A 17,766-nucleotide genomic window follows, 5' to 3' on the forward strand; every position below is an offset into this window, starting at 1 on the left:
TTGGGAAGATGTTAGAGTCAATTGTTAAGGATGAGGTATTGGAAAACTTGGTGACACAGGACAAGATAGTACAAAGTCAGCATTCTGAGGGAAAATCCTGCCTGACAAGCCTGTTGGAATTCTTTGAGGAGATTACAAGTAGGATAGATAAAGGAGACGCAGTGGATATTGTATATTTGGACTTTCAGAAGGCCTTTGACAAGGTGCCACACATGAGGCTGCTTACCAAATTAAGAGCCCATGATATTATGGGAAAGTTACTAACATGGTTAGAGCATTAGTAGATTGGTAGGAGGCAGCGAGTGGGAATAAAAGGATCCTTTTCTGTTTGGCTGCCAGTGACTGGTGGTGTTCCGCAGGGGTCGATATTGGGACCACTTCTTTTTATGCTGTATATAAATGATTTAGATGATGGAATAGATGGCTTTGTTGCCAAGTTTGCAGATCATACAAAGGTTGGTGGAGGGGCAGGTCGTGTTGAGGAAAACAGGTAGGATGCAGAAGGACTTAGACAGATTAAGAGAATAGGCAAGAAAGTGGCAAATGAAATACAACGTTGGAAAGTGCACAGTCATGCACTTTTGCTAGTAAAAATGGGTGGACTATTTTCTAAATGGGGAGAAAATCCAAGAATCTGAGATGCAGAGGGACTTGGGAGCCCTTGTGCAGAACACCCTAAAGGTTAACTTGCAGGTTGAGTCAATGGTGAGGAAGGCAAATGCCACGTTAGCATTCATTTCAAGAGGTCTAGAATACAAGAGCAAGGATGCTGAGGCTTTATAAGGCACTGGTGAGGCCTCACCTTGATTATTGTGAACAGTTTTGGGCCCCTCATTTTGGAGAGGATGTGCTGGCATTAGAGAGGGTTCAGAGGAGGTTTACAAGGATGATTCCAGGAATGAAAGGGTTATCATATGAGGTACGTTTGATGGCCCTGGGTCTGCACTCACTGGAATTCAGAAGGATGAGAGGGGATCTCATTGAAACCTTATGAATGCTGAAAGGCTTAGACAGAGTAGATGTGGGAAGAATGTTTTGCATCCTGGGAGAGTCTAGAATGAGAGGGCACAGCCTCAGGATAGACGAGTACCCTTTCAAAACAGAGATGTGGAGAAATTTCTTTAGCCAAAGGGTGGTGAATTTGTGGAATTTGTTGTCACTTGTAGCTGTGGAGGCCAGGTCGATGGGTGTATTTAAGGCAGAGATTGATAGGTTTTTGATTGGTTACAGGGACAAGGCCAGGAACTGGGGTTGAGGAGGAGAAAAAAAAGGATCAGCAATGATTGAATGGCGGAGCAGACTCGATGGGCCAGATGGCCTAATTCTGCTCCTATGTATTATGGTCTTGTGGTCTTATCCAGAAGTTGCTTTATCTTTTAGTATTTTTCAACTCTCTTCTCTATGTGCCTGTTCATAATGACTTTTGCTTATGGATCTTCTGTCGATAGTTCTGAAGCTTTTTTTAGGTTTATTAACTATTACTCTGTTTACTCTTTTTATTATCCATTTCTTACCTGTTTGAAATTTATCCTGTAAACAATTTGGTTCATTTATAAAGCAATTGTTATTCAATCCCCCTTTTCCTGGCTCTTGGAGTCCCCCTTATTTATATGACAGATTCTGTTGAGATTGCTTAATGTGAGATTTTACAAATGGATAGAAGAATAGCCCTTAACTCGGCAGTGGAGTCATGACGGTGTTTCCGTAGCAAGCTATTCTTGTTTTTACGAGGCTGAGTTGCTAGCTCGATGCTCAACCCGACTTTGATTCAAACTCCGGAACCTTCGCTCCGGGGTCCAGCACTGATAATATTGCACCACCAAGCGGGACACAATTGGATAGAGAAGTTCATTAAAGTTGGTTACTAATCAGTGGACTCCCTGTGGGTCTCAACTCTGTCCTAACAACTTGCTCTTCTCCAGGAGCTCAGGAACGGTCAGTGGCCAAGCAGCGGCTCATGGTCAAAAGTTTACCATGATCTCCTCATCGACTGGACTTGTTAACTGATCTTGCTTCTCAAGCTCACAGTATAGTGGTTTGCTGGACCCTGTGTAAAAGAGGCCCACATCAGGTGCCAAAGTGTTAGTAAAGCTTACTATCTTGATCAGACAAATAAACACAGACACTGACAGGACTCCAATCAAATTCACTTTATTTATGAGATATATCACAGGGAGTTCGCCTGACAATCAGAATGTCCTGGACTCCAAATAAGCAGTGGAAAGTTCCTTCTTCAATATGCAAAATGCTTCAGAAGCAAAATGTTCATAATTTTAGTCTTAACCACACAAAGATAAAACACAGGGACAAAAATACGTCTGTAGCTCAAGGTATTTTTAATCATAGAACAGACAGCAACTAAGTCATACGAATGTATGTTCCTTTTTTCTGCACTCAGTGCTACATCCTGATTGCGAAAGACTCTCCGCTATAAGTCTATGCTTGGGACATTGAGTTACAAAGGTTCATTCAGTTACAAAGTTAAAATAGAAAAATGCAAGTTAGCTACTTAGTTCATTAACTCTTCTGCCGATCCTTCGAACAGCTAGCCGCAACTGATTTTAACAACTGGACTACATCTCAGAAAAGTAGAGATGTTTCATATTTTCATAATTTTAAGGGTCCAAATGAAAAAGTACTAGCAACTCTGGTGCTATCAGATAAATAATCCTTTATTCTTCCACAATGTCTTCTTTATAGCTGGAATATATGTTGCCTTCAGGTTAGGTCCTCAGAGGTATTGACACATAGGAACTTGAAATTGCTCACTCTCTTCACTTCTGAGCCCTCTATGAGGACCGATGTGTGTTCCTTCATCTTACCCTTTCTGAAGTCCATAATCAATTCTTTGGCCTTACTGATGTTGAGTACAATGTTATTGCTGCGACACCACTCAACTAGCTGTGGTATATCTCGCTCCTGTACGCCTTCTTGTCACCATCTGAGATTCTGTCAACAATGGTTATATCATCAGCAGTGGCATTAGGTGGCATTTGAACTGTGCCTAGCCACACAGTCATGGGTGTAAAGAGAGTAGAGCAGTGGGCTAAGCACATATCTCTGAGGTGCGCTGTTGTTGATGGTCAGCGAGGAGAAAATGTTATTTCAATCTGCACAGATTGTGGTCTTCCAATTAAGAAGTCAAGGATCCAGTTGCAGAGTGAGTACAGAGGTCGAGGTTCTGCAGCCTTTCGATCAGAGCTATAGGAATGATGGTGTAGTCAATAAACAATATCCTGACATAGGTACTTGTATTGTCCAGGTAATCCAAGGCCGACTGGAGAGCCAATGAGATTGCATTTGGCATAGACCTGTTGGTATGATAGACTAATTACAGTGGGCTCAATGGTTATTCATGAGTCTTAAATGTAATATAAGCTTAGATGAATGTTTCTGTAATGCATTGACTAAAGTAGAATTAAAGATGGTCTTAGTGACGAAATGCAAAGGGGGTGAGCATATTGGCTCAGAGTTAAAAATGAATCTACTGGTACAAGCTGTGTCATCAAGATTGTGGTAAAGATCTAAAGTTAAGGATGAGACTGAAGATGTTAGCTTCATTCTTGAGATTGCTGCTCAACTTTGATTGGATTTTGTACGAACTATCAGTATAAAGTATTTTAGAGGTCAAAAAAGACTTTGTTGTGAACTTCAAAGCTGACCCCATGTCTTCAGATGATTTTGCTGACATATAATGCAGAAGGTGGTGAGTTAAGCATGGATCAGTGGAGGTAAATGAGGGATTGCTGATAAAGCCTGGTTCTAGCTTTAGCTAAATTAGTAACATTAAAACTGAGCAAGAGTGCTCCATTCTTCTGGCTAAAGGAAGAGTGGGGTAAGAGAGTAGTGGTTTGGATGACTATATTAAGAGGAATAGATAGAGTGGACAGCCAGCGCCTCTTCCCCAGGGCACCACTGCTCAGTACAAAAGGACATGGCTTTAAGGTAAGGGGAGGGAAGTTCAAGGGGGATATTAGAGGAAGGTTTTTTACTCAGAGAGTGGTTGGTGCGTGGAACACACTGCCTGAGTCAGTGGTGGAGGCAGATACACTAGTGAAATTTAAGAGACTACTAGACAGGTATATGGAGGAATTTAAGGTGGGGAGGTTTATATGGGAGGCAGGGTTTGAGGGTCGGCACAACATTGTGGGCCGAAGGGCCTGTAATGTGCTGTACTATCCTATGTTCTATGTTCTACATCCAGGGTTGCAAAGAAGATATAGGAACAATAGTAAAATTTATAATATGATACAGATATCTTTTTCTCATGATGTAGTAGTCGTAGAAACGTCATTGATTGGAGAAAGCTTAATTGCTGAGACACAGGCAGAAACTGGAATAATTTGGGAGTACTGGACATGGATTAGAAAGTGATAGTACATCCCAAATATGCTGTAAGAGACGAGTTCCTGTATAAACCTACAGTTGCTAAAATTGGATTTTTTAATTTGCAAGTTTATCTTGACATTCAGAGATGCTTAACAGTGGATGCCACAGTAGCGTAATGGTTTAAGTGGCACTATTACTGCTCGGGGTGCCAGAGTTTGGAGTTTGACCCTGACATCCTCTAAGGAATTTGTACGTTCTTCCCATGGAATACATGGGTTTCTATGTTTTCCTCAAAGACATACAGTTTCATATGTTAATAAGTCATTGTAAATTGTCCTGTGATTCTTGAAGGACTAGAAAAGCCTCTTCTATGCCACATAGATAATTATGAGAAAGAAAGAATGAGAATGAATTAAATGAGCCATGATAACCTTAAAGTAAGATCAACTCATCCTTTGGCACATAATATTTGTTTTATTTTGGCTGACAGATGATGCATCTTGGTATTGTTAGATCAAGCATTCAAAACAACAGTTAAGTTTTGACCCCTAATCCTCCCCCCCTCCCCCGCCAGGACCTAGGCTTCAAACTGGGCTTAAAATCAAGAACACTCGGCCACAGTGGTGTGGTTCTCTTCATTAAAATATTTGTCTGAAACAAGACCTTTTTCTTTAAATGATTAACCCAATACTGTACATCTAAATTTTCTTGTTTACCTAACCTATGCAAAAATAAATAGCGCCTCTTACAATGCACAACTGCTGATCATTGCAAAGGGAGAGCCAACAATGGACTCAAAGCCCATGGTACAATATCACAAGCTACAAATATGCAATTATTTATTTGCATTTTTTGAAATGCAAAAGTAATCAAAATTTATGCAATTATGAAATACTTTGTTTTATGCACTTTATGAATTTAATAATCTTAAATTTATCTTGGGTTTGTATCCGTTCTTGTGAAAACATAGTTATGTACCTAACAGTTCTAAAATGAAACCAGGATGCACATCACATTAAATTACCATATCTGACCACAATAGAGAGTTAAGTATTTTTGCAATGTGATACGTTTGTTGCCTTTTGTGGATACTGAAATATATATTTCATGCATTTTTTGTAATATAATATTTGATTTTGTTTTGATGTGGGTTTTTTGTGTGTTTTATACATTTTGGTTGTAATTTAATAATGCAATGCAACATTGCTTAAACAATGATGCTTATACATTTTTCATGCTGTCTTCCACCTAATGGCCTCTATGCATGTAAGTAACTGTGAATGAGTGACATTAACTTTTCTCCCCTTTATCATTTTATATTTGTTTGTCTCATTAGCGTTAAAGGAATTAAAGCTGCATTATATTCTCTTGGAAAACCTTTTCCCACCTTTGGCATAATAAAAAATGAAGTTTTAGAAAGTATGTTGATGTCAGGACCCAGAAATGCAAAGTAATGTTGTTCACTAATAGAGCTTGAATTAGTGCAGATGCATGCTTAGAAGTTCCATTTTTCCCTTGGGATGTGCCAGATACGCACCAATCATTGGTCTTTCACTGAAAACACAGGACCAAAAGCCAGCAATGAAAATACACTGCTTAACATTTATTTCAGAGGCTAAAATCAGGCTTGACAGCCACAAACCCAAGTAGCCCAGTGTTTTGGCTAGCAGAGAAAGGCAATGGAGACTGGTGATCTTGGTAAGGCAGTTGAGTTGGTTAGGGATCAGCATTCATAATGCCAATTTGGAGTTTAGAAGAGTGGTTGAAGAATCAAACCAGAAAATGCTGGATCAGCAAGTCACACAGCTTTTATGTGTAGAGAAGCAGCTAATGTTTCAGGTTTAGTGATCTATCAACAAGACTCTCAGTTAGAAATTAGCTAATTTAAGCCGCAAACTAGATGGACGAAACAAAGAAAATGGCTGAGAGAGGATTTTGGCTTGTCATCCACTGGAAGAATGAATGAAAACAGGAGAAAGGGGGAGAAAAGTAAACATTGTGGAACTATGCAATATAAAACACTGCAGATGCTAGAAACTGAAATAAAGCAAACTCTTGGTCAGACAGCATCAGCTGCAAGAGAGAAACTATTAATGATCTTGCATTAAAATGGATCAGTTAAGCCATGATAATGGTTGTAATATGCCAAGATGACATCGTGGTCCTTAAACTTACATTGTATTTTGGAGCAGTGTAAGAAGCCATTGATGAGAAGCTCGGGATAGAATGGAAAATTGAATTAATAGGCAAATGGAAGCTAAGAGTCTCCTTTGAGGAAGAATAGAGGTGTTCTGCAAGAGGTCACTTAATCTACATTAGCTGCTTTGATGTAGAAAAGACCAAAAATGAGCACTGAGTGTAATATTCTAAATTGAACAAACTACGAATGAATCACTCCTTCACCTGAGGAGTGTTTAAGTCCTCTCATTATGTGAAGGGAAGAGGTAAAAGGCAAACTGTTGATACTATTTTTTTTGAGTGATAACATTCTGTGTCCAGGGATGTGGGTATTGGTGGAGATGGATGGAAAAATCCCTTAAATCTTCTTCTGTCTCCAACAAGGTCCTACCACTAAGAACACCTTTTCCTCCCAACCACACTCTGCTTTCCATAAGGACCGCTATCTACATGATGCTCTTGACTACTCATACCTCCCCACTGATTTCACTCCTAACACCTATCCCTGCAAGCATGACAATTACTACATCTGCCCCTACACCATCTCTTTCTCTGCCATTCAGGGCCACAAACAGTCCTCCAGGTGAGGCGGCACTTCACTTGTGAGTCTATCAATGCCACCTATTGTATCTGGTACTCCTGCTGAAAACCGACGTAAATTAGTGGACCACTTCTTCAAGGACCTTTGCTCCATCCACCGCAAAAGACAGGATCTCCTGGTCGCCACCCATTTCAGTTCGACTTGTCTTCTCCCCCATAGCCACCTCTACTGCCATGATGGGGCCATACTTGGGATGGAGGAGCAACACCTCGTTCCATCTGAGTAGCTTCCAAACTGATGTCATTAACATCGATTTCTGTAACATACTCTCTCCTCTCTCATTATCCATGTCCCATCTTGATTCCCCCTATTACCCCTTTTGTCCTCACCTGCTTATCTACTCCCTCTAGTGTCCCTCCTCTGTTTCTTCCATGAGTCACTGACCTCTCTATTCTCAGCCTTTACCTCTTCCATGTATCACCTCCCAGCTTCTTACTTCATCTGCTCTCTTGCACCCACCCATCACCCCCTTCACCTTGTCTCACATATGAGCTGCCAGCTTGTGCTGCTTCCCCTCCCTCCACTTCATTCTGACCTGCCCCCTCCCTTTCCAGTCCTAGTGAAGGGGCTCAGCCCAGAATGTTGACTGTTTATCCCCCTCCATAGATGCTTCCTGTTCTTGATAAGGTTGGCTAAAGAAAGTTTGAGCGTAGAAATGGAGGAGATAGAAAAGAGTCGGTTGAGAGCCTGTCAGGGGAAAAGCATCTTGGAAGCATTGGTGGAAGAAAGTGTCTTCTTCAAAATTAAAACAGTCATCCAGAAAAATCAGCAGGAAGGAGGGAAGAAGATGCTGTCGTTAAAATAGCCCTGTGAATTATTGAACTTATATCCTGAGTCAAGATGGGGACGTTGTCTTACAACATGCTGGTGTAGTCAAACAGTGCCAAGTGTGTACAATAACGCGTATCCCAAGGCTAAGTGGAAATTCCACCTAGAATGCAGAGTTGACCTATAAGTGGAAGTGCTTACTCAGATTTCCAAAGTAACATTGAAGTAGCTGTTGCTGGAATTCACTTATAGAGAGAGGAATGATTTTCAATTGCATTATGCTAATAAAAAATAGTGCAAATTACATTTCTAACCTGTGTCCAGCAACAAACCTAGTCTGTCCCACAGCTCAATCTTCATCCTTCTTTGTCACTTCACCACCATCCTCATTTCCCCATACCCCTTTTGGTAGGGGTATTTGTGTTAGCCTCCCAGTTAAGTGTTTCTCCCAAAGATAAAGGATGAAAGTTACTGACTGTAAGTCATGGTAGAAGAGAATTCAGGAAAGAGGATTAATGAAAATATTTAATCATTGCATGAATATCTTGAAAATTCAACAGATGAAGAATCTAAATTAAAAAAACTGTTGACTGATTTGAACTTCTATAATCTTATTTAGAGGTACCCAATTTGAATAGAAAGGCTAACTGTATGTGTAACCATCTAAAATTGCACTATAAAAATATAATGCAGCTTTAACTGCATGATGGAATTGTTTTATATGACTCATAATTTCCCTGTAAGTACACCTGAATTAATGCAATATTTCTTCTAACTCTCAACAGCAAAAATGAGCCTCACTTTCATTGTGAAATGTGAATCTTTAAATTCATGTTTAAGGCACTGTTGACATTTCCTTAAATAAATTTTAGGGCTAAGGACAAAAGTGTGTGATAGCTTTTTGTTAGAACTTAAAAAACTATTGTAGCTTTCAAGGGCCCTGCTGAAGCATCTCTGTACTTTATTATATGTTATATACTCTCACATTGTATAGACCATAAGACGTAGGAGCAAAATTAGGCCATTCAGCCCATCAAGTCTGCTCCACCATTCTGTCATGGCTGATCTCGAATCCCACTCAATCCCCATATACCTGCCTTCTCGCCGTATCCTTAGGTGCCCTGACCAATGCGGAAACGATCAATTTCCACCTTAAATATACGCACAGACTTGGCCTCCACTGTAGACTGTGGCAGAACATTCCACAGATTTACTACTCTCTGGCTAAAAATATTCCTCCTTGTCTCTGTTCTAAAGGGTTTCCCCTCAATTTTGAGGCTGTGCCCTCTAGTTCTGGATACCCCCACCACAGGAACATCCTCTCCACATCCACCCTATCCAGTCCTTTCAATGAGATCTCCCTACATTCTTCTAAATTCCAGTGAGTACAGGCCCAAAGTTTCCAAACACTCCTGATATGTTAACCCTTTCGTTCCCAGAATCATCCTCCTGAACCTCCTCTGGACTCTCTCCAATGACAACAAATCCTTTCTGAGATATGGGGCCCAATTCTCCAAGTGTGACCTGACTAGTGTGTTATAAAGGCCCAGTTTCTCCTTGAAATAAATATCAACATTGCATTTGCCTTCTTTACCACAGTCTCAACCTGTAAGTTAACCTTCTGGTTGTCTTGCACAAGAACTCCCAAGTCCCTCTGCACCTCTAATGTTTGAGCCTTCTTCCCATTTAGAAAATAGTCCACGCTATTGTTCCTTTTACCAGAATGCATTGTCATACATCTCCCAACACTGTATTCCATCTGCCACTTTTTTGCCCATTCTTCCAATTTGTCTAAGTCCTGCTACAATTGCATTGCTTACTGAGCACTACTTACCTCTCCACCTATCTTCATATCATCCACAAACTGCCACAAAGCCATCAATTCCATTATCTAATTCATTGACAAACAACGTGAAAAGCAGCGGTCCCAATACTGACCCCTGAGGAACACCTCAATTTAGGTTGGGGATATTAAACTTCCTTTCATACTGTTACTTATCTATTGTGCTTTCACTCTTCTCAACCAGAAATCAAAGTCCTCCCATAGTTCTAATGCTTCCATGTTGTCTAATAATTTTGTATATTAGAGCATGAGGGGGACAGGAATCAACAACCTCCCTAAGGAAAGAACGTTTTGCAGATGAAATGGCATTTAGCAGGAAGCACTTACCTTTATGGGAGATGCATATTTCATTCATGTATTAGGTACATTAGGTTTGTCATACAAGCATTTCTTCAAACCGTAGCTTGGAATTGTTTTTGTGTCTCCAGTAGTTGGAATGATTTCAGATTTTCAACATTTAAAATGTTCATTTAAACATATGTTTCATCTTTTTCAAGTAGCAGTCTGAATCATCGTGGTTTTAAGTTAAGATTAAGGCAAAGCTTTATATTTTTCCACTGTTAACCTCTGAAAAGTGAGTTCCCATGCTTGTCCTTATTACAGCCTGCATTTTTTTTCAGAAACTTAGTTCATAATGGGCAAAATGTCTGATGGCTAACAGAAAACTGCCAACAAAAATCCAATAATAAGTACTTACAGAAAAATTGAGAGTTTTCATATCACTTTTTAATTGGCTAAGATTTTTGGCAGAACTTTATATCATTAAAGATGTGTTCCTCACCTTCCAGGTTTGCTCTATATGTTGTTCATTTTAATACCATCTTTAGTATTCTGTAATGCTAAATACTATTGAAAAGATGTACATTTATCCCTTAATTTATTCTGAACAGTGCCAAAAACATCAAAATGTGTACATATCTCACTTTACTATAAGCTATTGTTCTGAGAAAATTTTAAATGAAGGAAAATCAGACACCAGTTTCAATAACACCCATTATTCAATAACAAAATCAAGAACATTTCATCTCATGTCATTTGAAGATGTGTTTTTTTTTAACAAAGCAACTGTTTAATTGCAGAATAATAACTTAATTGCACTACACTCTACTCCAGAATAAAGAGTAATTCTTTGGTACTTCAGATCATGATAGATTTTGTAATCTTAGTCTGAAATTCCAAGAAATTATTTTAAAAATCCCTTTAATTTAACTTGTGAAAAAGAATCATAATATTCAATATTCAATTGACTTTTACGATGGGTCTCTCTTTTAGTCTTCGATCAACTAGATCTCGTCACATATGAAGAAGTAGTAAAACTGCCAGCCTTCAGAAGGAAGACTCTGGTGTTACTAGGTAAATAAAAAACTGTGTATTAATTTCATTAATTGTAGAATTGCATTTACTAATTACTGTTTAAGGCATCTTTTAAAAGTGAATAAAATTTTGTTTTTACCTTTCTTATTTGTGTAAAGGAGCCCATGGAGTAGGACGACGGCACATTAAAAACACTCTTATTACAAAACATCCTGACAGATTTGCATACCCTATTCCACGTAAGTGTTGGATTTGGAAATATTGTATTTGTGTGAAATAGTTAAATCCTTAACAAAAACTGTTGTAGTTTGTTGGACAGTCATGGTTGTTACACATCAGTTATTGTATTCATAAAAGTAGATTACCTTTCAACCAAAGAAGCATTTTTGATTTTGTTTCAGGTTAACAGTATCTCCATCTTTTCTTGTTCTTCCTTTGGACTAGCTGTGAACTGGCATAGACTACGCACAAACAAGCATAAATGCCTGCAGATTTGGACCAAGTTTTGATTGGAAGTCATTTCTAGAAAATTTAAAACACTAATAAATGACAAAGGGAGTCATAAGGTTATATAAAAAACCTGCATGGATACAGGCTGTTCGGCCCAAATAGTCCGTACTGAACTAATATAATGGGCATGTAGTACTGGCCTTGTCCCCCAGTTAAAACCTGATACCCACAGACCACCACTCCTAACTTTGAGAAAGAATCAGCCTGTGTTGCACTCAAATATGCTTTAGTGTAGGCTGTCAGATCCTCATTGAAGGACTGAACCATGCCTTGAAGTGCAGAGTACATGTATGTCACCATATGCACTTCCTTGCAAGTATACTCAATAAATCCATCATAGAATAATAACTATAATAAAATCAATGAAAAACTACACCAACTTGGGCATTCAACCACTGTGCAAAAGACAACAAACTGCAAGCACAAGAACAAAGAAATAATCGTAATAAATATCGAGAACCTGAGATGAAGAGTCCTTGAACATGAGTCCATAGGTTGTGGGAACATTTTAATGATGGGGCAAATGAAGTAAAGTGGGGAAGTTGAACAAGCAATATGGCCCAGGAGCCCATGATTTCTGGGCAACAGAGATTTGCCCTTTATGTTGGCAAAAGAGCCCCAGATGTTGAAATAAGTTGTTTTAATGAAATTAGATAGCTCAGCAGACTTTCCCTTATGTTCTTCAGCTTGAAAGTATTTTGGCTATAATATAAAATTATATTCTTCTTACAAGGGCAGCTCAAATTTCAATGAGCAATTATACCTACAGGCTTTCTCCATAACAGATTTAAGAAACAAAATATCATAAATGAGAAGAATAAGTTAGAAAAGATGTAAAAGTCAAATCAGGTACAAATAAACAAAAAAGGAGAGTAGTATTTAAAAAGAGAGAAGTGATATTAAATTAATTGAAACTTTGAAAATTCAAGGTTTTCCTAGCTACAGGAATTGTGTTTTCTTTCCAGGCCACAGTATTAGCCCTCCTCACATTATTAAGAGTATGCATGTACTGTTAAATAAAGCCCAAATATCCTTCAGAGAACTTAATGGTTTAAATTGGGCAAGTTCTTAAAAATAACAAAAGCAAAGAATCATGACTGTATGTGCAAAGCTAACTGTATTATTGTTGTTCCTTTTCACACCTTGTGGCGCGTCGGGCAGCATTTTTGCCACTTCCATAGCATTTGACTGCTTTTTACGAGGCCTAGTTGCTAGCTCATTGCTCAACCCAGCACGGATGGAAAGCGTGCAAGGAGTTGGCTGGATTAACCTCAAAGTCCAGTGCTGATGCCACTACACCACTGGCCAGCTAAAGCCAACTGTGTGGTGTAACTCAGTCAGCTAATTCCCGCTGTTCGTAATTCAGTTTCTTTTTCACCTGAAATTCCTGTTTCACGTATTAATAATATAAGGCATTAAGCTCTCCCATTATTCTTGCATTGTCATTTATTTCATTATTAGATAATATTATTTGTTTTTACTTTCTGGACATCAGAGTAAACTTTAAAAATGCAAAGCATCTATATTCAAAATAATTTACTAGATTATTTTCTTGTTTCTTTCATTGAAGAAATAATGTGATATCAACCAAAATGGTGAAAACACTTTACTGTTGAATGAGGGGTGCAATTAGTCAAGAATTATCACTTCAAATCCACTCTTCAAGAAGAGGGAGAGGCAGAAGAAAGCCATTTATCCTGACTTCGGCGATTGGGAAGATGTTGCAGTTGGTTGTTAAGGATGTGGTTTCAGGATACTTGGAGGAACATGATAAAATAGGCTGTAGTCAGCACAGATTCCTCAAAGGAAAATCTTGCCTGACAAATCTATTGGAATTCTTTAATGAAATAACAAGCAGAATAGACAAGGGGCAGTCAGTCAACATTGTGTACTTGGATTTTCAGAAGGCCTTTGACAAGATGCCACAAGAGGCTGTTTAACAAGCTACAAGCCCATTGTATTTCAGGAAAGATTCTAGCATGGATTAAGCGGAGGCTTATTGGCAGGAGGCAAAGAGTGAGCATAAAGGGAGCCTTTTCTGGTTGGTTGCCAGTGATGTTCCACAGGGGTCTGAGTTGGGACCGATTCATTTTACATTGTATATTCAGTGATTTGGATGATGGAATTACTTTGTTGCAAAGTTTGCAGATGATACAAAGGTAGGCTGAGGGGCTGTTAGTTTTGAGGAAATAGTGAGGCTACAGAGGATTTGGGTTAGGGGAATGGGCAAAGAAGTGGCAGTTGGAATACAGTATCAGGAAGTGTATGGTGATGCACTTTGGTAGAAGAAATTACCGTAGATTCCGGACTACAGAGCGCACCTGATTAAAAGCCGCTGGCTCTAATTTTAGAAAGAAAATCAATTTTTTACTTGTACAGGCCGCACCGGATTTTCGGCCGCAGTTGTCCCACGTTGTAATATGAGATATTTACACAGAAAGATATTACACGTGGGGATTTTTTAACTTTTAATTAAATCCATATGGTAACATAAACAAATACATACTGCAAATGCTTTTTTTCGAACCGTGCCTGTAACGCGGCTACTTTTAAATATACGCTGCATATACTTTTTTACTGAACAACATTCCAATATCTCCTAACGACTGGTAAAAAATATATATACTGCAGCCTACCAGGAAAAGTTATTGATCGCCTTTAACTTAAAAGCAGCGTTCGCTCAGATCTAATGCCGCTCCGCCGCTCGCCCCCCGCCGTCCCGTTTATCGCAAACGGCATTTTTCCCACAAGACGCGGCGAAACCGGGTGTGACGTCATAGCATCCCGCGATGTAGTACAGAAAACAAATATAGTTAAAACTCTTCTAACTTTAACTAGAAAATGAATTACTAAGCGAAAATATTATAAACTAAATAACTGCCATAAAGGCAGCACAATGCTTTTCTTCGAGTGTTTTCCATGTTGATGAGGGTGAGTACAAATGACTGATTTACAATAATTTAATTGTGAAAGTGTGCTTGATTTATCGTACAATTTCATTGGACCTCTGTGAACTACTCATCAATTTTATTGGTCTACTGTTACGAGGCAAAATGTTTTTGGCGGCATGAAAAAAATCATGTATTAGCCGCTCCGTATTAAAGGCCGCAGAGTTCAAAGCTGTTCAAAATGTGGGAAAAAAGTAGCGGCTTATAATCCGACATCTACGGTAAATAGTTGGCTATTTTCTAAATGAAGAGAATACAAAAATCTGAGGCGCAAAGAGATTTTGGAGTCTTTGTGCAAGATTCCCTAAAGGTTAATTTGCAGGTTGGTCTGTGGTGAGGAAGGCAAATATTTCATTCGTTAGCATTCATAGCATTCATTTCAAGAGGACTGGAATATAAAAGCAGGGATGTAATGTTGAAACTTTATAAAACATTGGCGAGCCCTCACTTATAGAGTATTGTGAGCAGTTTTGGGCCCCTTAGAAAGGATGTGCTGAAACTGGAGAGGGTTAAGGAAGTCTACAAACATGATTCCAAGATTAAATGGCTTGGCATATGAAGAAAGTTTGGTGGCTCTGGGCCTGTATTCTCTAGAATTCAGAAGAATGAACTCATTGAAATCTATTAAATGGCCTTGATAAGAGTGTATGTAGGAAGGATGTTTCCTATAGTGGGAGTGTCTAAGACCAAAAAACACAGCCTGAAAATAAAGGGGTGTCCTTTTAGAAGAGATATGGAATTCTTTGCCACAGGCTGCTGTGGAGGCTAAGTCTCTATGTAAGTCAGAGTTTGATAGATTCTTGATTGGTCAGGGCATGAAGGGATACGTGGGGAAGGCAGAAAACTGGGGCTGAGAAGAAAAATAGATCAGCCATGAAATGGCGAAGCAGACTTGATGGGCCAATTGACCTAATTCTGCTCTTATATCTTATGGTCTTATTATCCAGTAGATTATCTTAGAGCACTGGATCCCATAATCTCTCTTAGCACCATAGACATTATCTTGTTTTCACACAGAAAGGGTGACAATTGAACCTTTGATTGCTTACCTCATCTAAAAATTTCCTTACTGTGGACAAATACCTATCATTCCAGTTGACCTCACTGTGCCATGTGCTCACTGACCTCTTTTGACTTAATTCATCAAAATTTACAATTTAAAAATGTTATCCTCATGCTCAGATCCCAGTTAGGCCTTATTTCCCTTTTTGTCAGTACCCTTTTCTAGTCCATGTTTCTCAAATTTGAGTTATTTTGTGTATTTCCTGTTCAATATATAATCAAAGACCTAAGCTCTGCAATTTTCTCCCAAAACCTCTCCACCTTTCTCTCCTCCAGTAACGTCTTCAATAGTCAGAAAAGAATAATGAGCCGTAAGCTAGAACTTTAATTTTCAACAGCAATATCTGTCACTTAATGTAAAATTGTTTTTCTACATAGACACTACCAGACCTGCCAGAAAAGATGAAGAAAATGGCAAAAATTATCATTTTGTTTCACATGATCAAATGATGCAGGACATTTCCAACAATGAATATCTGGAATATGGCAGTCATGAGGATGCAATGTATGGAACAAAGCTGGAAACGATACGGAAAATCCATGAACAAGGACTCATTGCAATTCTAGATGTTGAGCCACAGGTCAGTAAGGGAACAGAAACCATCATAGTTTGAATATTATTGTTATTGCTCTATTGTTATCCTGGCTATGGCCATACTTTTGCCATATCATTAGTGCTGCCAGTCAAGTTTCATTGTACAGTTTCTCAAGCAGTAACTATAATCAGCCTTGTTGGGCTTTTTAGCCGTCCATCATCAGTTTACTTATGGGTTGATGAAAGAAGAAAAATGTAGGTTATGATTCTTACTAACAATCGTTTCATACTTGGAAAAACCTGATTTACTAAGAATTTGTTTTCAGAAAAAAATGCACTTAAGTTGGTAAAATATCAATGCATTGTTGAGCTTACTAGTGACTAAATAATGTACCCAGTAACTCACTAAACCACATAGACCAGATAGGACCTCAAGTTTCTGCTAAATTAGTGGATTTTTCCTGAGTACAGTAGAGCAGCTACAATTGGACTCTGTTTTGTGGGATGAATTATTGAAGTGACATTGATCAGTATATGGTGACCTCTGCTGGAAGCATAGTATATAAACCAGTTGAGCAAAAGAATGGGTTTACAATGGACACTCATGGTAAATTAATGGTCCAGATTGTGCTTTCATATCTGTCAGCCACACAGGGTCCAGTGTACCTCAAATTACCATTTCAAAATTAAATGCTAGCATATCTGGACAGCACTAAGCATTCATATGGTTTACAGACAGTATTTCTCTTTATTTGGGTGGAATTTCTGACACTGACAAGAACACCCAGTAAGAACTGAGAAAGTTTTTTACACCACTTGCTTCATTTTGATACATTTAATTATATGTGAGGGAAAAGAGTTTTAATTTAATTTCTATTTGTATTTTAATGTTTTGCTTCTAATTTTGTAAATCTATTTGAATAGTTTTTAAATGTATCCACCTATTAGAGACTTTGAGGTCTTTGGAGTAGATGACATCAGAGCCTTCTGTGGGTCTAACGGGATGCTCTGATAAAACATCTTTACTGCTTGAGTTTGCTCTGCTTTCAGAGAGACCTTTATGTTTGATCTTTTTTTATCTGGAGATTGAAAGTTTGGGCAACAGACCCAGGCAATCAGTTGGTTCAGGATGGCTTGGTGTTTACTTGAATAAAGTATAGCCTCACTAACTGGCCCTACAAAATAATCAATTCTTTTAGGAAAGGAGAATGAGGTGAAATATAATGCAACTTACTATAATTAAACAGATCAGGTTTTGTATATTTAATTATATATTATTTACAGAAAGTTGATGCTTTCTGCAATTTAACAAGAGGGAAGGCCTACCATGTTGTCATGTAAAACAGCACATTTTTTCTCAATTAAAAGTTGTTTGCAACTTTTGAAATTGTGCATTACGCTATAAAATGGAATGACTAAATTTGAATCATTTTATCATTGTTTTAATTTTTAATTTATAATTTCTTCAGTTCAACAAAACAAAATGCAGTGCTCCTTTTGACAATGGAAGTTGTTTGTTAAAGAGTGGTAGAGGCAGAGAGTTCCATGACATTTAAGAAAGATCTAGAGGAATATTTGAAAATGGGAGTAGCATAATTTACTTATTATTTAATTATTTATGGTTTTATATTGCTATATTTCTACACTCTTCTTGGTTGGTGCGACTGTAACAAAACCC

General features: G+C 38.4%; 1 protein-coding gene across 12 annotated transcripts in view; it reads left to right on the forward strand.

The window, feature by feature from the left end:
• The window catches only part of caska (calcium/calmodulin-dependent serine protein kinase a), a 462,337-nt gene that overhangs the window by 432,330 nt on the left and 12,241 nt on the right, over window positions 1-17,766 (forward strand). For 7 of the 12 annotated variants that reach the window (XM_073045522.1, XM_073045524.1, XM_073045528.1 and 4 more), the window contains 3 exons: window positions 10,992-11,072; window positions 11,192-11,272; window positions 15,932-16,134. In XM_073045522.1, the coding sequence (XP_072901623.1) occupies window positions 10,992-11,072; window positions 11,192-11,272; window positions 15,932-16,134 (365 nt within the window). The remainder of the gene's footprint in view (window positions 1-10,991; window positions 11,073-11,191; window positions 11,273-15,931; window positions 16,135-17,766) is intronic. The other 5 variants (XM_073045523.1, XM_073045526.1, XM_073045529.1 and 2 more) reach the window with 1 other exon arrangement.

This window comes from Hemitrygon akajei, chromosome 5, assembly GCF_048418815.1.
Source record: "Hemitrygon akajei chromosome 5, sHemAka1.3, whole genome shotgun sequence".
NCBI classification, from domain to species: Eukaryota; Metazoa; Chordata; class Chondrichthyes; order Myliobatiformes; family Dasyatidae; genus Hemitrygon; species Hemitrygon akajei.